General features: G+C 39.6%; 2 protein-coding genes across 5 annotated transcripts in view; both read left to right on the top strand.

The window, feature by feature from the left end:
- The window catches only part of sh3rf1 (SH3 domain containing ring finger 1), a 62,939-nt gene extending 56,863 nt beyond the window's left edge, over nt 1–6,076 (top strand). Inside the window, exons 8-11 of one of the 3 annotated variants that reach the window (XM_054788596.1) lie at nt 187–467; nt 1,822–2,141; nt 2,209–2,549; nt 4,511–6,076. In XM_054788596.1, coding sequence (XP_054644571.1) covers nt 187–467; nt 1,822–2,141; nt 2,209–2,549; nt 4,511–4,679 — 1,111 coding nt within the window. In that variant the 3' untranslated portion in view covers nt 4,680–6,076. The remainder of the gene's footprint in view (nt 1–186; nt 468–1,821; nt 2,142–2,208; nt 2,550–4,510) is intronic. The other 2 variants (XM_054788595.1, XM_054788594.1) reach the window with 2 other exon arrangements.
- Nucleotides 6,077–9,916: 3,840 nt separating this feature from the next.
- LOC129188308 (centrosomal protein of 135 kDa-like) lies at nt 9,917–24,473 on the top strand. Of its 2 annotated transcripts, XM_054788607.1 has the most exons (8): nt 9,917–10,018; nt 10,517–10,695; nt 10,767–10,921; nt 21,338–21,449; nt 21,515–21,800; nt 21,869–21,934; nt 22,505–22,646; nt 23,225–24,473. In XM_054788607.1, the coding sequence occupies exons 2-8, from the start codon at nt 10,550–10,552 to the stop codon at nt 23,452–23,454; spliced, it is 1,137 nt and encodes a 378-aa protein (XP_054644582.1). In that variant the 5' UTR covers nt 9,917–10,018; nt 10,517–10,549; the 3' UTR covers nt 23,455–24,473. The 2 variants fall into 2 exon arrangements, with proteins under 2 accessions (XP_054644582.1, XP_054644581.1); XM_054788606.1 differs by lacking the exon at nt 9,917–10,018 and having other exon boundaries at nt 10,036–10,695.
- The last annotated feature ends 149 nt before the right edge of the window (nt 24,474–24,622 follow it).

The following is a 24,622-nucleotide window of genomic DNA, read 5'->3' as shown; positions in this document are numbered from 1 at the left end:
ATGTGCGAGCAAACAGTGGTCTCTTTCATGGGCAGCAGAATCCCACGAGAAGGTGTTCTTGTGAGCAAGGAGAGGTTGCGTTCAAAGGCACCATGTCATTGAAGCAAAACGGACGTGTTTGGAGTGTATTCATTAAAAATAAATGAAAATAAAATGAATGAAGGTGTGTGTGTGCGATTGTTTCAGGACTGCGTCAGGGAGCAGTCAAGCCAAAGCGCCACTGAGTGTGTGCACGCAGGCGGGCAGAGGGATCGTTGTCAGCACCTCTTCAAGTCACCTCGGAGCCATTGTGGCCGGCCCGGAGTCCAGCAAACTTCCCGCCGCCCAATCTGGCGCCACCTGTCAGCCCGTACAGGCGGTACCGGCGGTACCGCCGGCTCAGACGGCCACGGGGCAACAGCCCAAAGTTTCCTTACACGTCAGCTCACAGATGACGGTGAATCAGGCTCGCAACGCCGTCAGGACGGGTAAGTCCACCTTATGAGAGCGACGTATTTACATGCGATGCATTGAAAAGTTGCCTTTTGGTCCGTGTAGGAATTTGTACTTCTCCTGGTTGAAATAACAAGTTCAAACATCAACTTTTTCTCCACAATTATCCGCCTTAAATCACATTTATTTCAGAAGATGACCACTTTTTTTTCTATTCAAAAAAACCCACACACATTGCTGTCTTATCGCACCACTAAAAAAATAAAAAAACTAAACTCGTCATTTTTATGCAATATTAGCATAATACGAATAACAACATTTATATATATATATATATATATATATATATATATATATATATATATATATATATATATATATATTTTTTTTTTTTCTATTTGGCTAAGACATATTTAAGCTTTTAAACAAAAGATTAAATTGGTATATTCCTCGACTTTTTCCTTATAATACAATAACCATCGTAATAATAAAAAATACAGTATTAGACATTTTTCCCAAGCATGTCCAGCTTTATTTGGATAATACATATTTAAGCTTTTTTTTCTTTTTTTAAAGCTTAAATATGTGTATTCCTACAGGTTTTCCTCTTAAATACTACTACTGCTATTGCCACTACTACTACTACTACATAATAATAATAATAATAATAAAATACAATATTAGACATTTTTCACCACACATGTCCAGCTTTATTTGGATAATATGTAATGTATATTCCTAGACCTTTTCCTCTAGTATAGTAATAGTATAATAATAGTAATAATAATAATAAAATGCAATATTAGACATTTTTCCCACACATGTCCAGCTTTATTTGGATAATACGTAAAGGACGTGTAAATATGTCTTTGGGATCGGGCGTTCGGGTTTATAAAAGCGTATAAATACGTCTTTGGTATTGAATGACTTAAAGAAAATATCTATTTTTTTAAGGGCTAATATTAAAACAAAACAAACCAAATAATAAAGTTGCACTTTTTGGAAAATTCGGTTGCGGAAAAAGTGCCGTTACGAGAAAATAATGAAAACATTATGGGAATAAAGTCATGATTATGAGAAAGTTGAAATAGTACATCAGAAATGTAAAATACAGCCGTCGTTTTACATGAATAAAATCTAAATATGAAGAGAAAAAAGTCATCTTATAACAAGAGAAAAAGTCACAATTTTACACGAATAAACGTGTAATACTGTCAGGAAAAATAACATCATTTTAGATGAAATATTAAAGAAAAGTTTGGTTTTTTTTAAGTCGTGGTGTTATGAGAAACAAATAAAACAAAGGGGGGGGGGGTGCTGTACTGTACGTTGTGGTGCTTTGCCATCATGAAGTGTACATTTTTTTAAGTTTGTCAATTGCATCTCCAGCTGCCAATCACAGTCAGGACCGGCCCACCGCGGCAGTGACGCCCATCCAGTCCGGCCCACCTGGAGCGTACCTGCCGCACCTGTCTGCGTGCCCCCAGCAGCCCCCCCCAGGTCCCGCTCAAGGCTGCGCTCGGGTGGGAGTGGCGCTGGGGTGCGCCGCCGCCTCCCTGACCCCACCCAATGTCAGCGCAGCATCCTTGGAGGGGGGAGACCTCTCGAGGCCCGTGCCTGTCCTCGCTGTGCCTGCGGGGTCCGGGAACGCCTCTGCTCTCAGCTCGGCCGGCGCCGCCCCCGCCTGCCGACCGGACAAGGACACCAAGGTCAGAAAGGACTTGGAGAAAAGTGGGGATTTGAAGGTGACGCTGAAATGGTCTTGTGTCGCCACAGAGAGAAAAGAAAAGTCTTCTCAAGCTGCTGTCCAATAAGAAGAAGTCTCGTTCTTCCCCGCCGCCCTCACCCACGCTGGAGGCGGAGCAAACTGCCATCGGAGAGTCGCCTCAAGGCGCCGCGGGACCCGAAATCTCCCTTCCCTGCGGCATCCGTGGCGGCCCGCCCGAGCCTGATGTCCCCGCCTCTCCGTCGCCGTCGTCATCCTCTTCCTCGTCGGAGCCCTGCCATCGGAAGAACACGCCCCTGGACGCCAGCGCTCCCATCGCTCCTCCTCCTCGCCAGCCGTGCTCCTCGCTGTCATCGCTGCAGCACGATGCACGGCCCATCATTTGTGAGAGGTACCACAATGCTAGACAAAGTCACATTTAGAGTAGTCAGTGTACAGCTTGTATCACAGCATAGAGCAAGGGCGGCCAGCGGCGCATTCGGAAAATATCATCTAGCAAGAAGAAAAAAAATTAAAAAACAATAGCAGCAAAAATGTCATTTTACAATAATAAAGTCAAAATATTAGAAGAAAAAAGAAAAAACATCTGATGAAAATAACATCATTTTAGCAACATAAAGTTGGAATAAAACAGAAAAAATGTTTTTTTTGTGACATTGTGAGAATCAAACCAGGGAATAAAGTTTGCCGTAAAATTATATTATTGAGAATAATAATAATAATAAGTTGAAATAGTTGAAACCCCCTCCCAAAAAACAGCTTTCATTTTTACAAGAATAAATTCAAAAATTTAAGAGAAAAAATTTTGAATTTTATGAGAATAACAACAAAAAAAATATGTGGAAAAATAACACAATAACAAAATAAAAATAACAAAATGGAAAACAGATGTTATGAGAAACAAAACAGCAAATAAAGTTGTCATTTTTGGGAAATGAGGTTGGGGGGAAAAAGTCATAATATGACAGGAAATAAGTCAAAATATTATGAAGAAAAATTTACAATTATGAGAAGAACATTTAGAAGAAGAATGTTGAAATAGTTGGGGAAAAAAATAAAAATAAAAATAAAATAAAAATAAAAATCTAAAGAGGAAAAAAAATGTAAGGAGAAAAAAATCCCCAGAATACAGTGGTCATATTACCAGGAAAAATAACGTCATTTTAGTAGCGTAGCGTTTAAATATTAAAGAAAATATATATATATATTTTTAAAGTTGTAATGTCAGAAATAAAGAAAGTGGTCATGTTTGGAAAACTAGGTTGGGGAAAAAAAAATCCTAATATTGTAATATTATGGGATAAAGTCGTAATTCTGAAATGATCACTTAAAGTTCACTTCAAGAAATGTTTGGGGGAATAAAAACCAACAGCAGGAATGGGGAAAAAAACAACTGCAATTTACGAGAACAAAATCCAAATATTATACGTATTCTAAAAAGAATAAACTTGTAATATTATGAGGCGAAATAATGTCATTTTAGTCATTAAAGAAAAAACACATCAAGTTCAGAAATACAGAGTAAAGTGGTCATTTTTGGGAAGTGAGGTTGGGGAAAAAGTCATAATATTACAGGAATAAAGTTCAAATGTTTTGAATAAAATCATAATAACAAGAACAAAATGTACTAGAAGAAAGTTGAAATATTTGGGGGGAAAAAATGTGCAAAAATGGGAAAAACGGCTGTCTTTTACAAGAATAAAATCGAAATATTAAGAGAAATAATTTGCAATTTTACAAGAATCAAGGCAAAAAAAATATGAGTAAAAATAATACCATTTTGGTTGCATAAAATTTAGATAATAAAATAGGAAAAAAAAACAAATTTTTTAGGTGTAATATTATGAAAAACAAACAAAACAGCAAATAAAGTTGTCATTTTTGGAAAACGTAGATTGGGGGAAAAAAATTCCAATATTACAGGAATAAAGTTCAAATATTCTGAAAACAAAATCAAGAAAGAAAATTTACAAGAAGAAAGTTGAAATAGCTGGAAGCAGCTGAAAAAATGAAAAACAGACATCGTTTTATGGGAACAAAGTCAAAATATTAAGAGAAAAAAAAATATGAGGAAAAATAACGGTATTTGATAACAAAGGTTAAATCATACAACAGAAAAAAGTTGTTGTTTTTTTTTAAGGTAAAACCACGAATTAAGTTGCCATTTTTGGGAAATGAGTTTGGGGGAAAAGTCATTGTTATGGGACTCAGAATGACTTTATACAAGCTGTACAGTGACTACTCTAACGTGTTTGTGTTGCGCCTTGGCATCATCGAATGAAATGCTGCCATGCGAGGTCCGTGCTGAGTTTTGGTGAGCGTGGAAGACAAGGTGTCGTCCTCCCGCCGCAGGTACCGGGTGGTGGTCTCGTACCCGCCGCAGAGCGAGGCCGAGCTGGAGCTGAAGGAGGGCGACATCGTGTTCGTGCACAGGAAGCGCGAGGACGGCTGGTTCAAAGGCACGCTGCAGAGGAACGGCAGGACGGGCCTGTTCCCCGGCAGCTTCGTAGACATCATGTAGGCCGGCACGCCACTCGGCCAGCTCTCTTTCTACAAAGTACGCCTTCTACGCTTCACCACTTTATCGGACCACGTTAACTTATTTCATAGACTATATGCCCTCGTCGGCTGGCATTCAACTGGCATCCTGTCAACACTGCTGTTTATTGATGAACATGTATGATATATCAAAAACATTCACGTGCAGCTTATGGGGCTGCATCACCGCCTGACTGGACTTGCATTCTTTTCAGGACAAATCCCGCAAGCGCCGCCCCCAGTGGGACAGCAATAACTTAACGATTCATTCCGTCACTCCAACATTCTACTGCAGGGGTGTCCGCAGTGCGGCACATTCAAAAAATATCATTTAACGAGAAAATTTTAAAAAACGAAAAACGCAGCAGCAGCTTAAAATTGCCATTTTTTGAAAATTTGGTTTCGGAAAAGTTATAGTGTTCTCAGAATAAAGTTCAAATATGATGGGATGATATTAAGGAAATGTACAACAAGACAGTTGAATTTGATGGAAAACGTCAGAACAAAAAACAACAGGAATGGAAAATTTACAAGAATAAAGTCTAAATATTGACAGAAAAAAGTCACACTTGTATGAAAATAAACTCGTTATATTCTGAGGAAAAGTAACATCGTTTTAATAGCGTAGAGTCAAAATATGAAATAAAAAATACTTTTCTTGTTGTTGTTGTAATATTGTAAGAAACAAAAAAAAAAAAAAAAAAATTAATTTTTGGAAAAAAGGTTCCAGAAAGAGTTATAATGTTGTGAGAAGAAAGTCCAAATATTATGAGAATAAAGTCATAACTATGAGAAATTCTTGGAAAATGTAAAAAAAAAAAAATAAAGTAAAAATAAAACAAATGAAAGAAACTGCTGTAATTTTCCGAGAATAAAGTCAAAATATTAAGAGAAAAAACTTACAATTTTACTAGAATAAACTTGTAACATTATGAAGAAAAATAACTAATTTTAGTAGCATAGAGTTGAAATATTAAGGATAAAATGTTGTTTTTTGAAAATGTTGCAATATTATGACAAACGGACAAAACAGAGCTGTCATTTTTTGAAAATTTGGTTGCAGAAAATGTTATCATTTTTTAAAAATAATAATAATTGTCATAAATCATAATAAAGCCGTCTTCTAACAAGAAACAAAGTGACTATTTCATGAGAATAAACTTAGAATGTTATGTGGAAAAATAATATAATTTGAGTAGCATAAAGTTTAAATATTAAAGAAAAAAATGTTGTAATATTTTAAGAAAAAAACAAAATAATAAAGTTGTAATTTTTGGAAAATTGTCACTTTGTTTCTTGTTAGAAGACGGCTATTTTCTCTTAATATTTTCACTTCATTTTCATAAAACTATAACTTTTTTCCACAACCAAATTTTCTAAAAATGACAACTTTGTTCTTTGTTTCTCATAGTATTGCCATAGTATTGCAACTTTAAAAAAATCCTTAATATTTCAACTGTATGCTACTAAAATGATGTTATTTTTCCTCATAATATTACCAGCTTATTCTAGTAAAATTGTACATTTTTTCTCTTAATATTTTGACTTTATTCTTTTTTTTTTTTACATCTTCAACTATTTCAACTGTCCTCTTGTAAATTTTCGTAAAAGTCGTAATTATGATTTTATTCCTATAATATTTTGACTTTATTCTCACAACATTATGACCTTTTCCACAGTCTTCCAGAAATTAAAACTTTATTATATTGTTTGTTTCCTTTAACATTACAACTATAAAAAAAACAACTTTGTTTTGAGGAAAAATAATGTCATTTAAGTAACACAGAGTTTAAATATTAAAGAAAAAAATACTTTAAAAAATATGATATAGAAAATATTATTTTAGATTTTATATATTATATCCATATTATATTTTATATTTATATTTATTTATTTTTAAATAAAATTTTCCAAACATGACAATTTATTATTTTGTTTCTCATAATATTTCTATATAATTCTAGATATATTCTATATATATCTATAAATATTTTGATGTATTTTCCATATAATATTTTTTCTTTAATATTCAACTCTACGCTATTTAAATTGCATTATTTTTTCCTCATAATATAATGTTGTTTTTTTTGTCATTTTATAAGAAACAAACAAAATAATAAAGTTGTAATTTTTGGACAATTAGGTTGTGGAAAGTCAGTGTGTTGATAATAAAATCATAATTATGAGAAGAAAATTTACAACAAGACAGTTGAAATAGTTGAAAAATGTAATTTGAAAAAAGAAACAGCTGTAATTTTACAAGAATGAAATAAAAAAGCAAGAAAAAAAAGTCATATTTTAGCGAGAAAAAAGTAAAATAAACTTGTACTCTTCTGAGGAAAATAGTAGCATAGAGTTGAAATGTTAAATATAAAATTTAAAAATTTGAAGTCGTAGTATGAGAAACAACAAAACAAATTTGGTTGGCGAAAAAGTAATAATATTCTAGAAATAAAGTTCAAGATTCACGCAAATAAAGTCCTAATATTACAAGAAGAACATTTTTTAAACTTATTTCGGAATAAAGTTGAAACATTTGGAAAATGACAGCAAAAATGGGGGTAAAGGGGGCAAAGAGTGAAGGTGATAATAATAATAGGATTTTTCACCTATATGACAAAGCTGAGATGCACTTTTTTTTCTTGAAATATATAGAACTTCTCAGTATATCTTTACAAAATAATTTGGAGGAAAACCTTTGGACACCCCTGCGCAACTGCAACACTTTGATGATTCTTTCTCGCCACTTGAACGATTCCTTTGTAGTAGAGTACAAACACTGAGCCGTTTGACAAAGTGTGCTTATCGTATCATTGAAAAAAGGTTGAAAAATAGCTTCTTGCGGCAGTCTGTGTCAAAGATTGCAAACGACGGCTGGATGACGCTGACGCTACCAAGTCACGCCTCTCTTCCGAGAGTAAGCCCTCCCTCTTTCAGACGCACGATCTTTGTTTGTTTGCTGCCAACCGACAAACAATCAGGCCACACTGAAAGATTCAAGAGTTTTATTGTCATATGCATCGTAAAACGGACAGTTAACATTCAAACTGTAGGCAGGAATTATGAGAAACGTGTACTGTATTCACGGATGTGATGCTTTTGAAAAGTGTCCTTTTGGTTTGTGTGGGAAATTTGGACATTTTCATCGCATTCATCAGCCTAACATCACAACTTTTGTTTTTGGACTACTACCACTTTTTTCCCCACAAAAAAGAAGAATCTTTTTCTAAAAAAACAAAAACAAAAAACACACACAAAACCGACTATGTGCCTCACATTTCAACCTCACGTTTATTTTTGTTGGTAAAATGATTGTCCCTTACCTTTTTTTCTGTGAAATAAATGCAATACAGGGTTAGACACTTTTTCCCCAAAAATGTATAACTTTATTTGGACAATATTGCAACTTTTTTTCCCCCCCTAAAAAAGAAAAATGCAGCTTTATTCTTGTAATGTGGTCTGGGGTTTGTTTTGTATTTATTTTCAAGGAAAATTACAACTTTATTTTCATAATATTACAACTTCAGGATTTTTTTTTTTTTTTTTACTATTTATTTTTCTGGAAAAATACGAATTTATTTGCATATTTTAAAATTTTTCCCACTAAAATTACAACTGCTGTTTTCCGAATAGCCTTTATTTTTCCTAATAATATTACGAGATTATCATAATATTACTTTTTCTTTTCATTTCAGTGCGGCCCCGGTACTTCTTTGTCAACCTTGACGCGATGATGAGATGAATACGATGCTACTGTTGTGGTTTTATGTCGACTGCACACTTTCAGACTCTCCTTACCTTGTTTTCTTTTCAAAAAAATTGATTTGGATTTGTTTTTTTCCTGTAGTGTAAAAGTTAAATCAACATTTATGATGTTTTGTCAAGCGTTTGAGGGAATAGCACGTTTTTTTTTAAGTTGGTGTAACAATAAAAGTTAATGCTTTCCATGTTGTGTCTCTTGTGACGTCGCAGGGTTTAATTGTCATCTGATGTGCAGTTAGGTACAGGTGTGTGCGTGTGCGTGTGTGTTGCAGAGCGAGTCCAGAGCAGCACTGTGTGTTCCGCTAGGAAACGCTGACAGGAAGTGACAGGCGCCCACAGAGGTCAAGCTTGCTACACACGCATCCCTGCAGAGGAGGGATGGCGTTACCATGGAGACCAGTTCTGCTCATTTACACAATGTCGAATCGTAAGTGTGTTCACTAGAGCGCCAGGGGTCAAATGAGTGTTTACATTTCGCAAGTATGCAGAGCTGCAAGGGATGTGATGTCTGGATGGAGAACGCAATAAGTTTTGCAGGACAACGCCATAACCTTTGTACTTATAATCGTCGCCTGTAGAATACCTTAGCTGTAAAACAAAATTATGCAGTGTATTGTAGCGATGATTATACGACTCTTGTTGTGAAACTGCACAACATACCTCCGGTAATAGCGTGCCTCCACTCGCGCAAATCGGTTGGTAATGCGTCATTTAATTTACTTCTGCAGCATTCCTTACTGCACAATTGTAGAGGTATGAAGTGATATTGTAACTAGAGGAACAAGTTTCCAATGATCCGTGATGGTTGTTGAAAATAAAATGCCAACATCCGGTCCCGGCTAGTGTTGCTGGAAACACATCTCTTTGAGTGCTGGCACTCGAGAGGAAATACATTGATTTGCCATAGATGGATTATTTCACTTGTGTGCATTGCTTGTCCTATAAGTAAGCATTGTCATGTCAGAAACAACGAATGTGCGGCTCTTAATTTGACGCTTCAGTGCAAACATCCTCTACTAGCTGACGTTGACGCAGCAGCATTTTAGTCACAGTTTGTACTTCCTAAATGTTATAGTATCTAATTTAATTCCTGATGAAAGTATCACCTTTGAGATTTAACAGATTATAATCGCCAAAGAATCCGAGAAATTATGTCGTTAGTGTAACAATTTAGAGCATGACTTCCTGTTTGTGATGCGTGGCGGAAGTCCCATGACCAAATTGGGGTCGTAACAGGTCGCAAAACTTTGCGAGCTGTCTCAAAAATATGCGTTTTTTTACACATCAAAATTATTTTCCCGCATGTTGCCTGGAGGCTCCGTAATCCAATGGAAACACAAAAACAAGGCTACCTTTCCGACCACTTCCGGTTCCGGTTATGTTTATGACGCTTCAAAAATAAAAGTGCACTACCGCGAGTTAGTCAAATACGCAGTCACTTTCGTCGTTCCACAAGGGCGGCTAAAGTAAAAAGTTACTGTTTTAAAATGTTGAAATGTTCTAAAATTCAAAGTAAGAACGTCACGGGGACTCAATTGAACACTTAACGACTGTTTGGAGGTTAGCAACTTCCGCTAAAGGTAGAGCTAGCTGCTGCTAAAGTTAGCAACTGTTTTCAGTTAGGCGTTAAGCGGAAGCTGGTTACGTGATGAATTAACGTAACATTTAACGCCAGCGAAGCTACTTTCTTTAAACGATACATTTATTTACTACATTCACAAAGTCATAAGCAGGTACTGCATGAGCATTGTATGTATGCTTTTGTAATTGGAAACTGTTTTTCGTGACACTCTTATTTTGTTAGCAAAACAAGAAAGGATGTGGCGTATAGTGCTCTTGTATTGAAGGCGGGAAGTGTGTTGTGTGTAGACGACGGGTGGTGATGACTGCTAAGTGAATGAATGCTGAATCCGTGGCGCTAGTCCTTTATTACCATCCATCACATTGAGTCCTAAATTATCATCAAATACCATTTATTGTAGTTACTTTCAGTTCAAAATGTTGAGTCTGTGAACCCGATGAAGACGTGTGTCATGTTGGCTGTTTTGAAACTTTGAGGGTCATTAGAAAGAGGTTGACTCCGAGAAGGAAATGGAGACGGAAAGCCTGAAGTACTCTTCAGGCTTGGACAGCAGCCCAGACTTGACCATGAAGCACCTGAGGAGGCGCCTGAACCAGCTGGGCTACAGACAGCACCTTGGGGTGGACTCTGTGCCACTGGTTTCTAAAGTGTTCAGGTAAAGTCATTCCAGGTAAACACAGACCTTCAGTGACCTTCCTGATGCATCACTGCTGATCTCTGTGGCAGCGATCTGGTGCACACCACCGTTAGCCTGCGCAACGCTAAGCTGTCTGCAAGCAGGACGGACAGTGACCTCTGCGATGGCCAACCGAAGACGCTCGACAGGACCCCGAGTCCTCATGTGTCCAACGCACTGGACCGTGGAGACCACATCAGTCCGGGTAAGCCCAAATATTACAAACACAACCAAGCATGTGGAACCCCCCATCCATCACTAGACTGCTGTGTGTGCTTTTTCTTTGACTTTTTTGCTGTCACCATCAATGATGAACTTCTTTTTACACATACAACAGTAAATAACAATAAAGTCAAGGTAGACTAAAATCTATGTACAGTATATTTCCACACAAGTGTGACAGTTCATATTAGATTGTTTAAACATGACTTTTTTTTACATAAGCTTCATAGAAAATGGATGGATGGAATATGAACATACGAATATGACAGTAAGGACAGATAAATCAAAGTTAAACCAGACTTTTATATTCATTTCAAAGAAGGTTCTACACTTGTTGACTGGTAAACATCAGATTAAATATAACAGGGTTCTTTTATGTTGTAAAATGCAAAGTGGTTAAGCTCTATTTACACTTTTACACAAGACAATTAAATGTTAAAATAGTGAGTGACAAAATGTGGTTGATCTTTACAGTTAATAATGTGTAACCTTGGAACAGATGCATTGGCTGGTGGTTGAACCACAACAGCAGGAGCAGAGGCTGAAGTATGGCCCTGTGAAATCAGGTTTATTTTTTCCCAAAATCTGTTTTTTCCATTTTGCACTTCTTTTACCAACAGAGAGTGTGTGTGCTTTTTGCGTTAGACTTAGACCGACTTTATTGGTCCACAAGGGAAATTGCTTGTTTACAGTAGCTCAATTGCGCAAGAAAAAGAAAAAACTTTATACAAGGGATAGCAGACAGTACAGCACAATAATGTTGTGAATTATCTTTTACAGACAGGTGAGGTATTGTAGAGGTGGATGCCGTGTGAAATGAATAAAGTCCTGTAGCGTTCACTGTGGGAATGGAACTAGAGGAGTCTGTTGGCAAATGAGCTCCGCTGCCCCTCTATTGTCTGATGGAGTGGGTGGGTGGGGTGTCCATGATGGAGAGCAGTTTGTTCAGTGTCCTCCTGTCTCTCACTGTTACACACGCCTTCAGCTGAGTGCCGATAACTTATTTGGCTTCCCGCATCAGTTTGTCCATCCGGTTTATCTTGTTTTTGCTGGTGCTTCTCCCCCAACAAACCACAGCAAAGTACAGGTTAAAGTGCAGGGATAGAGCAGTGGTTTCCAAACTTTTCACATTTGCGTACCCCTTCAGACATCTGACCGGATGTCATATAGCCCCGACAGGCCCGTAACCAGATATTTTTCGGGGGCGTTCCCAGAGCAAGGACAATTTTGCATTTGGAGCCCGAAAAAACAGGCTCGAAAAAACTACAATGTGTTTCAGCCTTACCTATCGCAAATTCAGCATCATCTTTCTTGGATGTGTCGTGGAAAATATGACCACCACTTCCTCCAGGTTGATAACCTTTTTGTAGTGAATGTGGAGAAGTACCAGCGAGGTCAGCCGCTGTTGTGTCATACTGGCCCTCATGTAGGTGTTCAGACGACGTTACTGGGATGGTACAGGCCAACTGAAGGAGGACCCTGATGTTGGGGAAGTGAAAGGGATTGTGTGACGGTCCACAACTTGAAGTGGGGGAATGCAGCTCCACAATGCTGTCGCTTGAATGCATCACATCCAGTCAGGTGGATTATGGACTTCTTTTAATGGCAAGTGTGTCCTGTAACAACACTTTTACAGAGGAATGACAGGTGAGCGTCGACTTTGGTCACGGGATAATCATGTCTCATTCCTAACAGTTCTGAGCACTTTCTACAGCAATTTCGATTCCATTTTAGAAAACAAAAAGTGTTTCAATTGGTTGTGATCGTATTGTAAGTACAGTCAAACTTGTCTATAGCGGCCACTAGAGGGAGTCTGCAAAAGTGGCCGCTATAGACAGGTGGCCTCTATAGACAGGTTGGCGTCCGGTTTGAATGTTGACCAGTAGAGGAAAAAAAAGAAAAATAAGGGAAAAAAAAAATAATAATAATGTTGACCAGTAGAGGGCACTGTGGACTGCTGATAAAAGTTGTACAGCACTACTAGGCTTGTTATTATCATGGTTCATGGTTTTAATCCTGAACATGCATGAGTCAAACAGTAGCACATCACATACTACAATTCACAATTTTGCATGTCCAAAAAGGAGTAGGAAGAAGCAAAGCTTATTTAATCCTACCCCTCATCAGTTTCACATCAGTTGCAATACATTTATTCACCTCTTGTTCTTCCAAGTGTACTTTGTAGGTCTACATGACAATGTAGTGCAATCATAGCCAAGGTTTTTACTTACTAAAAGGAAGCTAGAGGCTTAATAACTGATAACTGATAAAATACTTCAGTTAAGTACAACCAAACTCAGTTTTGCTCCCGCTGCCGCATGCATGCTAGCATATGTTTTTTTTTATTTGTCGCGTCGCTGGGAGCACGTCCTGTTCCCAGCCTACTTTGCGGTAATGTTTTGGTGCAAATGCTCTTAAAGTTACATGTTTGACCAGGAAATAGCAAGCTCAAAAGAAGACGGCTTTTTTATGTGGAACAACTGACAGTTTGTGTGGATCTTGTGAATGATTGTGACTGAGCTAGGACTCAGTAATTAAAGTCTACACACGACGCCTTCATTGATTGAAAAACAAAACTTTTTCGTACATGAAGCTTCTACTTGAGTTGGTAATTGTGGGGTAATAATGGTCATTCCAATTAGTGAACACTATCAAATGCACATTACATTGTACATGACAAAATATAAACACACAGTAAACATTAAATCACCAAATATCCCGGACAGTGCAAAAACGTGACTCATCATGTCTCATTCCTAACAGTTCTGAGCACTTCCTGCAGCAATGTGCACATGCCACTATTCACCAGCAACAGGCGCTGTTGCAACACCTCTGCCATAATTTATCACAGCACAACTACATTCCGTTATAATTGCACACCTTGATAGCAGCTTTTTTTTTCTTTTTTTTTCTTTTTTAACCAAGCGGACCTTTGGTCGCCCGCGGGGGGGTTCCTTCGAGCCCCCGAGCCCCCCCCTTGTTACGGGCCTGCCCTACACACACAATGAAACATCGTTGATATATTATTAAATATGGATTATGACATGATATTAAATGATGTGTCCTGGGTAAGATGTGCTGAACTGTGATCTTTGTGCTGTTTTGCTGTGCTTTGGTCTGCAACAACATAGAAATAATCAGTACAATGCAACTAATGTTACACGTGACCGTGTAAATAATTATGAAAACAAAGGCACATAACGTACAGAAATCAGTGAGGAAATGAGTTCAATACGAGGCTTACTGCTGAGCCAAATGGACACATCAGCACATATAGTCTGAGATTATGCACCAAGCAAAAATGCACAGCAGCACAGAGCTAGCATTATTAAAGCTCACGTCTGTGTGACGCACAGCATTGACATTAGTGAACAAAGATGAGGTGAACATTATCCTTATGGTCTTGTATGTTTTTTTCCATTGGAATTCACATGCCGAGCTCTTATCAAATGCACTTCTGCCACCTTGTGGCTTAAAAACGGCGCTAAAAGTAACATCCGTTCGTGTGTAATTGCGTCGACAGCTCTTTTTGCCTCTCACGCAAAAAAAACTTAAAAGACGTATTAATACGTCTCCGGTGGCGAAAGAGTTAAATGCAAAAATCCTTACATTTATTGATGCAACAAATCAATGGACAATTTGCCCAGTATTTGAGAAATGGATGAAGCCTGGCTTACTTTTTTAAGGCAATCTCAGCCTCTAAACTAGCGGTGTCCAAACTTTTTCCAGCGAGGGCCGCATACTGAAAAGTGAAAGGATGCAAGGGCCACTTTGATATTTAGTAAACCACCACACAGAGATATGCTAAGAAGCTCTATGTAGCTCAGGAAAAAACTGCATTTCACCTTTGTAATACAGGAAAATGCTACTAAAAATGATGTGTTTTCCATAATAATACGAGTTTATTCTTGCAAAATTGCGAATTTTGTTCTTCATTCGATTATGACTTTTTTCTTAATATTTTGACTTTATTGTCATGAAATTACAGCGTTTTTTTTCCATTTCTGCTGGGTTTTTTTTCCAACTATTTCATTTCAGCTTTCCTCTTGTAAATTTTCTTCCCGTAATTATAACTTTATATCTTTTAAAATAATAATGTATTTTTTTCTTTATTTCAACATTGTTACCAAAATGATATTTTTCCTCATTTTACAAGTTTATTCTGATAAAGTTGCAACTTTTTTCTCATTAGAAATGTTTTTTTTCTTAATATTTTGACTTACATTTCTGCTGTTGATTTTTTTCTGTATAATTTTCAAAATATTTCAACTTTCTTTCTAATATTTTGACTTTATTCCCATGTTATAAATTTTCCCACAACCCAAGTTTCCAAAAATTACAACTTTAGTCATTGTTTTTGGCTTTAAAAAACATTTAACTTTTTTCTTTAATATTTCAACTTTAGACTACTAAAAATGACATTTGTCCTCATACTGTTACTTTATTCTTGAGAAATTATGGCTTTTTTTCCTTGCGAGGTTACAACTCTTCTCCTAATATTTTGACTTTTGATTGATTTTCTCATTTTTGCTGTTGGTGTTTTTTTTTTTAGTTTCCTTGTTAAATGGCATTTTTAGACTGTGCTGCAGGCTGATAATCACAGCCACGGGCCACAAACGGCCCCCGGGCCGCACTTTGGACACCCCTGCTCTAAACACATTGCTGCAAAATCTTCAACAAACTGTCATGCCCGTGTTTGTGGTTAAGGAAGATGTAGTCACCGATGCAATTCCGATTGCATTATTAATGTCAAATGTGTTAGGCAAGCGAATTTGTACTACGCATGTATAATTTACGTCATCCATCCATGGATCCATCTTCTACCGCAGCCTAAGCAGGGAGGCCCAAACTTCCCTCTCCCCGGCCACTTCGTCCAGCTCCTACCGGTGGAGGAGGCGTTCCCAGGCCAGTTGGGAGAAATAGTCCCTCCAACGTGTCCCGGGTCTTCTACTGGTCGGACTTGGCACTGAACACCTCCCCAGGGAGGCGTCCGGGAGGCATCCTGACCAGATGCCCAAGCCACCTCATCTGGCTCCTCTCAATGCGGAGGAGCAGCGGTTCTACTCCGAGTTTCTCCCGGATGACAGTGCTTCTCACCTTATCTCTAAGGGAGGCCTACGTCATCCATCGATCTATTTTACGGCAGTTACAGAGCGTAAACGTCAGGCAACAAGATTATTGCTACGCATGTGCAATATATGTCACCCCCACCTCCCCACGCCCTAAAAAAAGTTAAGATTAGAGAAGTTACAACATAATCAATCAAAGTAGACATAATTTCAGACATAAGTGTGTGGGTTCAGACATAATCAAAATGTTTTTTCTTATATCCATGGTGCAAGTGGATATATTATAAGTCCTCTTGTCTTGGTTCCATAAATTATTTTAACATTGTTTTTGCCACCGATAAAATACAGACAAAAGCATTTGCTAGCAAGATATGTCTGGATGGATGGAAAAAAATTAGCTGAATCCTCTAGGTTAATCGATTATTATTATTATGCATTCAAATATCACTGTATTTTATGTTTTGTTTTATGTGGTTTATTCCATGTGTATTTACAGTATTCATGTATATTATACGTGACCTGATATGATGTTTACGTCGCATCTGCTTGTTTTTAACTAGGGTCACGCTTGGTGAATAAAGACAATAGACGCATCTGCATGCTAGGGAAGTCTTTTAATTAGAGTCACTAAGAAAATAACCCCCAATATATCACATACAGTGGTGTGAAAAAGTGTTTCCCCCTTCCTGATTTATATTTGCTCCTGTTTGTCAAAGTTAAATGTTTCAGATCATCAAAGAAATGTTAATATTAGTCAGGTGACAGGAGGTGGAGTACAGGACAGTGAATGCTAACTTTGTGTAGTGGTCCCAGGCAAACCACCTGCTCCTGAATGTGGACAAGACCAAAGAGCTGGTGATAGACTTCAGGAGGACGGTGACTCCAGTGCAGCCTATCACCATTCAGGGCCGGGAGGTGGCAGTACTGCACCACTACCAGTACTTGGGAGTCCACATGAATAGCAGACTGGACTGGAAGGACAACAGCAATGCTTTCTACAAGAAGGGAATGAGCAGACGCTACTTCCTGAGGAACCTTACGTCCTTCAATGTGTGTAGTAAGCTGCTGAAGATCTTCTACCAGTATGTGGTTGCCAGTACCCTTTCCATTGCTGTGGTTTGTTGGGGGAGCAGCACTAGCAAAATGGACATAAACGGATGGACAAACTGATTCGAAAAGTCGAACAATCGGCACTCTGTTTGCGGCATCTGTAACAGTGAGACACAGGAGGACACTGCACAAACTGCTCTCCATCATGGACAGCCCCACCCACCCACTCCATCGGACAACAGAGGGGCAGTGGAGCTCATTTTCCAACAGACTCCTCCAGTTCCGTTCCCACAGTAAGCGCTACGGGACGTCATTCATTTCACACGCCATCCAACTGTACAATACCTCACCTGCCTGTAAAAGTTAATTCTCAACATTATTATGCTGTACTGTCTCCCCCTCTTTTGTATGAAGTGTAAATTTAGGCAGGGCAAGGTACAATTCATACACAGGGCAATTCAAAGTGCTTTACAGAAAAGAAGGGTAAAATCACTTCATAAAATCATTCCATAAACAAAAAACTATTATAAAATCATTCCATAAAATGTCATAAATCATTCCATAAAACAAAAAAAGATTAAGAATGAAGAGTGCAGTTAAAGTACTTTCAGTTGTCACATCCACAGTTGAATAGACTTGTTTTCAGCCTGGATTTGACATTGCCAAAGTTGAGGATTGTCGCACAACTTCTCGAACACGTGTCAAACTCGTGCCCTGGAGGGCCGAGACGCTGCAGGTTTTCTCTCCAACCAGTTTCTTCAGCAGGTGATTTAATTGATCCTTCCCTCAAACTGAAGGTGTTGATCATTAAAATCACCTGCTTTAGTGACTGGTTGTAAAGAAAACCTGCAGTGTCTCAGCCCTCCATGGCACGAGTTTGACACCCCTGTTCTAGAAGATTGTTCCATGTTTCGGTAGCATAAAACTGCTAAACCTGAGTCTGGGCACTCGCAGGCGACCACTCCCTGAGCTTCTCAGAGCTCGAGATGGTATATGTGGCTCTAACATGTCAGAGATGTACTTTGGCGTAAGACCATGAAAAGACCTGTACACAAGCAGAGCTGCTTTAAAGTCCATTCTCTGAGCAACAGGAAGCCAGTGCAGAGACCTGATTACTGGAATAACATGGTCATATTTCCTGGTTCTAGTCAGGACTCGAGCAGCAGCATTCTGGATGTACTGCAGCTGTGAGAAGGGCCGTTACAGTAGTCTAGCCTGCTGGAGACAAAGGCATGGATTAGTCTCTCTAAACACTATTCCCTTGATTCTGGCAATGTTTTTTGATGTTAAAAAGATGATGATGTTATTGGATTAATGTGGCTGTTAAAATTCAGGTGAGTCCATTATTGCACCTAGATTTCTACCTGGAGAGTTTAGGTTTTACAGGAAGCATCTCAAGGTGGCTAATAACACTTTCTCTTTGTTTCTGTGGGCCAAAGACAGTGATTTCAGTTTTGTCTGAGTTTAGCTGGAGAAAGTTGTTTTGCATCCACACACTGATCTGTTTGATGCAGTGACAAAGTAAATCTGCAGGACCATGTTCACCAGCCGTTAGTGACACGTAGATCTGAGTGTCGTCTGCATAGTTGTGGTAGGAAACATTGCAGGTGCGTATTAGCTGGCCTAAAGGAAGCATGTACAGATTGAACAATATGGGTCCCAGGATTGACCCCTGGGGAACCCCACAAGCCAAAGCCATTTTCTCGGAGACACAGTTACAATTCCAACGAAGTACTTCCTGTCCTCCAGATAGGACTTGAACCAGTTTAGAGCAGTACCAGAGATTCCCACCCAGTTGACTGATCTCTGTAACAAGATCAGCGCAGCACAGACTTCAGAAATCTAGTGGGTAACTCATCAATCTAGTGGGTCAAGGCAGCACGCTGATGGACCCAGACTGCAGATGATCTCTTGAACTGTTTTGTCAATGACATGTGTGAAATGTGTCAGCTTGAGATGTCTAGCTGGCTGCAGAATAGTCACTGTATTTGTGTTGTGGAAATGATTGCACTTTTTATACCTTGAACTTTGAAAAATGTTGTAAACTCATAGCACTTAGATGTAGAAATGTGTGAAATGCAGTGATATTGGAGGGTTTGTTCATTTGTTTACGGTACCAAACAGTACACGAGAGTTGTTACTACAGTTGGTGATTTCAGAAAAATTATATCCCTTGTTCTACGCAAGGTTTGGTTGAAAACACATAGCTTTTCTTTGTAAACCTCATAAATTTACTTGTATTTACCATATTCTAAACACTATTTGTAAATATGAAAATATTGTTTATCTTATATTTTTTTTTATTCTATTCATTTATCTTAAGCTATTTTTATTTTATATTATGCATTGCAGCCTCGTGGTTAACATGTTGGCCACAAAGTAACAGTCTGGAGATCAGGAAGACCTGGGTTCGATTCTCCTCTGGCCATTTCTGTATGGAGTTTGCATGTTCTCCCCGTGCGTGTGTGGGTTTTCTCCGGGTACTCCGGTTTCCTCCCACATTCCAAAAACATGTTAGGTTAATTGGCGACTCTAAATTGTCCATAGGTATGAATGTGAGTGTGAATTGTTGTTTGTCTATATGTGCTCTGCCATTGGCTGGCGACCAGTCCAGGGTATACCCCGCTTGTCGCCCAAAGTCAGCTGGGATAGGCTCCAGCATGCCTCCGCGACCCTAATGAGGAGAAGCCGTACAGAAAATGGATGGATGGATGGATTATGCATTGCATTTTATTTAAGAGTCTTCTTCTGCAATTGAGCTACTGTAACCAAGCAATTTCCCTTGTGGATCAATAAAGTATAAGACAACACAACTGAACACAAAATGCAGTTTTTAAATGAAACTTTTTATTATTAAGGGAAAAAAAATCCAAACCCACATGGCCAAGTGTGAAAAAGTGATGCCCCCGTTAAAACATAACTTAACTGCGATTAGTGGAGATCTATCAGTGTGCAAAGGGTTATAAAACCACTTTTAAAGCTTTGGGACTCCAGCAAACCACAGTGAGAGCCATTATCCACAAATGGCCAAAACATGGAACAGTGGTGAACCTTCCCAGGAGTGGCCGGCCAACCAAAATGACCCCAAGACTGCTGCGATGACTCATCCAAGAGGTCACAAAAGACCCCACAACAACATCTAAATAACTGCAGGCCTCACTTGCCTCAGTTAAGGTCAGTGTTCATGACTCCACCATAAGAAAGACACTGGGCAAAAACGGCCTGCATGGCAGAGTTCCAAGACCAAAACCACTGTTGGGCAAAAAGAACAAGCTAGGCTCGTCTCAATTTTGCCAGAAAACATCTTGATGATCCCCACAAGACCTTTGGGAAAATAATCTTAAAATACTTTAATATTTGAAAATACTTTTTGGAAGGTATGTGTCCCATTACATCTGCCGTAAAAATAACTCCGCATTTCAGAAAAAGAACATCATAGCACCATGGTGGTGGTAGTGTGATGGTCTGGGGCTGTTTTGCTGCTTCAGGACCTGGAAGACTTGCTGTGATAAATGGAAGCATGAATTCTGCTGAAGGAGAATGTGCGGCCATCTGTTGGTGACCTCAAGATGAAAGCAACTTGGGTTCTGCAGCAGGACAATGATCCAAAACACACCAGCAAGTCCACCTCTGAATGGATGAAGACTTTGGAGTGGTCTAGTCCAAGTCCTGACCTGAATCCTATTGAGATGCTGTGGCATGACCTTAAAAAGAAAAAGCCTCCAATGTGGTTGAATGCCAACAATCCTGCAAAGATAAGTGGGCCAAAATTCCTCCACATCACCGTACTGTATATGAAGTATGGGTATTGACCATTTATGTTCATGCATTTAAGAAATAATAAATATCACAGCACGTGACGTCGACTGTTGTAAAAATGTGCGTATGGAGGAAGTGACTTAGGTCTCGTGCATGCACAGAAATGATGGCGTTTCCGATACAGATCACGTAGTGACGGTCCCGTCTGAGTAGAAACAGCTGGCCCAGGTGGCTCCGCCTCCACCGGAACCAGGAAGTGAAACGGAAAGAGAAAATCAGAACACCAAAGTAAAACAGGAACCCAAACACTTAACCAGAAGATTTACAGTATAGTGTGCAATCATTTGTCTGGTGTATTAGCAAGCTGCTAACAATGACTGCTAACAAATGTTTTGTGATCCAAATATATGAAGAACACAGTTTTACTTTGCTATGCGTTATTGATGTGTGCATGACCGGCGATTAGGTGTACCTAATGAAATGTCTCAGTGGACGATGATCTTGTGGTGTACTTTTCTCAGGTGTTGCTGTGAGACATGAGAGCACACAGACTGATGAAGACTTGCCTCCTCCTCCTCATTCTACATCATGGCAGCCTGGTGACGGCGAGCAAGCGGCGCTGGCAGACAGGAGGTGTGTTCCCGAGTAGAATCGCCTTTGTGGACGCGGGTGCGCTTGAAGGTTCATTTGGCGTGCAGGGTCGTCCGGCCGCAGCAGGAAGTCAGCGACGTCACGTCAAGACGCCAAGTCGCTCAACTGGAAGAGCACACGGTTGCCGTGGAGATGCAAATGAAGGAGCTGCAGGAGAGCAAGCGGGCGCGAGATCACGAGGCGAGGGTGCTGCTGGACAAAATGGCCGCCCTGACGTCACAGAAGCAGAAAGTGCTTCGAGAGCTGTCGCGCAAGCACGCCATCGTCGGCCGGCTGCGGCGGGTCAACCGGCACGTGAGGGACATGGCATGGAGGAAGTTGTCTGCTTCCAAAGTGAGAAGGACCACTTTGACATTTGAGTATTTCATTTGCCACCTGACTGACCTTTGCACTTTCACCAGGAAGTTGTTCTGAGGCAACAGGAAGTCATCAAAGACTTGGAGGATAACCTCGCTGTAATAAAAGACGTAAGGACTTTATTTTCTGTTTACGTGTATTATGTCTTTTTTTCCCTACATGCTTATGGTATATTCACACTATGTGCTAAACACGTGCTTTGTTAAAAATGTACTCACACTACATACTTTGGGTGTATTCACATACTTGCTAAACGTGTACTGACACGTGGCCCTTTAAGTGTACTCACGCTACATGCTTGTAGTGTATTCACACTATGGGCTAAATGTGTACGTACTGACGCTAGGCCTTTTGTTAAAAGTGTACTCACGACACACGCTTCGGTTGTTTTCACACTGTGCTAAATGTGTACTTGTGTTACACGCTTTGTTAAAGGTGTACCAAGTGTATATTCTCACTACTTGCTAACTGTGTACTCATGCTACATGCTTAGCGTGTATTCACACTATGTACTAAACATGGACTCACCCTACACGCTTATTGTGTATTCACACACCATGCTGAAAGTGTACTCACGCTACGTATTTAGGGTCTATTCACTGTATGTGCTTCAAGTGTACTGTGCTCAAGCGTGGTGCCACGGTGCCTTTAGTGAATCTCTGGCTGTTGTTTGTCACCAGGAAGCGTCTGAGAAGGAGGGTCCTCTCAGGGAGCAGTTGGAGGAGGTGCAAGGACAGAATGACAGACTTCAGGGATTGGTGAAGTTGCTGGAGGAGGAGAAAAGCAGGCTGCAGGACAAAGTGGACGAGATGATGGCGACAGGTAAACCTCACCTTTTGCTGACATCTCCAAGTGGTACCACTTTCAAGGTGCCGCTGATGTCGCTAAGCTTCTGCCACATCGCAATTACCTCTATTCCCGGTTCTATGGTTGTCAGCACTCATTGCTGCCATCACTGTTGTGCAGGGGTGTAAAAATGCAACACGGCAATAACAAAGCAGAACACCACTTGGACAATTTAAGGTCTGCTATTATGCAAAAGGTACCTTTTTAATGATGTAGTGTCAGTAATATGAGTTTATGAACACCAAAAGTGATAAACATCTATCATGCCCCTCACCTGTTTCTCTTCACTTTGGAGAGAAGACAAGCGTCGCAACTTACGCCTGGACAACAGCAGGCTTCGCTACACATCTTAAAGCTCTGCCAACTAGGACCCAGTCAGATCAGTAAGTTACAGTTGTTTAGACACAGGCTTGAGAGGTCCCACTCTGATCAATAAAAGTTGTGGTTGTTCAGACAAGAGACTGGAGAGGTCCCACTCTGATTAGTAAAAGTTGCGTTTGTTTCGACAGACTGGAGAGGTTCCGTTCTGATCAGTAAAAGTTGTGGTTGTTCAGACAGGGACTTGGCGCTGGAGTTGGAGGCCATGCGTGCCAAACATGGCATCTGTGGAAGTGTGGACACCGTGATGAAGAGTGAGGAGGAGGAGAAGAATAGAGAGTATCAAGAGTATCACCAGGAGGCAGAATGTTCCAGAAGACTCAAAGAGAGTATCACCTCCAGTTGCATTCAGGGCAGGAAGGTAAAGTTTGTACTAGCGACCACTTTCCACACAAAGAGCAGCTGATGGGTGTAAACATGAACGTGCAAATGACAACATCAAGCATATTTGTAGCACTGTTTGTACTTTATGGATGCAGGAACATGACCATACAGTCTAACTTTGCTGTGTTCTCAGCAGTGGCATCCAGTGGTGAAAGATACACAGCACACATCACATTATTAGGAACCTCCACCTCTTAGGCCTCCAACTGGCTTGTTAACACCTGCCACAGTCAAAGCAAAGATGGCGGCGAAGGAAGCTACACCACATTTACAATCTTGATTTAAAAAAAAAAAAGGAAAGCATGTCCAAATTGTCATCAGGAATTAATGTCTTAAAAACGTGTAAAAAGTGCTTGTACTATTGACTTACTACTACAACAGCACACATGTGTTGCAAGGCTTCAGTCATCCTAACAAGTACAGAAGCATACAGTAGTTTGCCTTCTGTAATTACCTTTAGCGGGTATTAGGAACTGTAGCGGGTATTACCTGCATCAGGTATTTATGAACTGTAGCAGGTGTTATTACCATAGCAGGTATTACCTGTAGCAGGTGTTATGACCCAATGAAGGAGATGTCTTTCCGTCCATGAGTTTGTGATAGAGGGTCTTGAGCAGTTCAGTGTGTAAAGAGTCTTGAGATAACTTTTCAATTGCTACAGAAAAAAAAAAATTAAATGGACTTGGTGGACAATTTAGTTTTGCATCCCCTGGCGCCGTCTTGCGGACAATGTTGGTACTGCATCGACCGGAGCTGGTTATGTGGATCGGACTTGGGTTAGGAACATGCTCCAAACTTTCTCCCGACACATATCAACTCAGAATGGGACAAGGAACCCACTCCTACAGTTTGTCTCACCTGGGACACGTTGCGGTCACAGGTGGTATTGCTCCAAGAATTGCTCCGGGGCCCAATACCGGTCCGTGGGCGGGGCTGAACTAGGAGAGGAAACCTTTCAGGCGCATTGACAAAAATAATACACACACACAAAAAAATACTTTTGTAAATAACTAAATACAATTTTAAATAAAGGCATATCAATTTTGGAAACATGGGCTGTTATTTTATTTTTAAAAATTATATAGTGTGAAGTTTTTGCATGTTTATGTTGTTTGTTGCGAATGCCCACTTTGTTTGACAGTCCTTGAACGCACCATTGTACGTACACTAGCCTTCTCCCACTCTGCACA

The sequence above is a fragment of the Dunckerocampus dactyliophorus genome, chromosome 10 (genome assembly GCF_027744805.1).
Source record: "Dunckerocampus dactyliophorus isolate RoL2022-P2 chromosome 10, RoL_Ddac_1.1, whole genome shotgun sequence".
Lineage (NCBI taxonomy): Eukaryota > Metazoa > Chordata > Actinopteri > Syngnathiformes > Syngnathidae > Dunckerocampus > Dunckerocampus dactyliophorus.
This window is presented reverse-complemented; position numbering and strand designations above follow the sequence as displayed.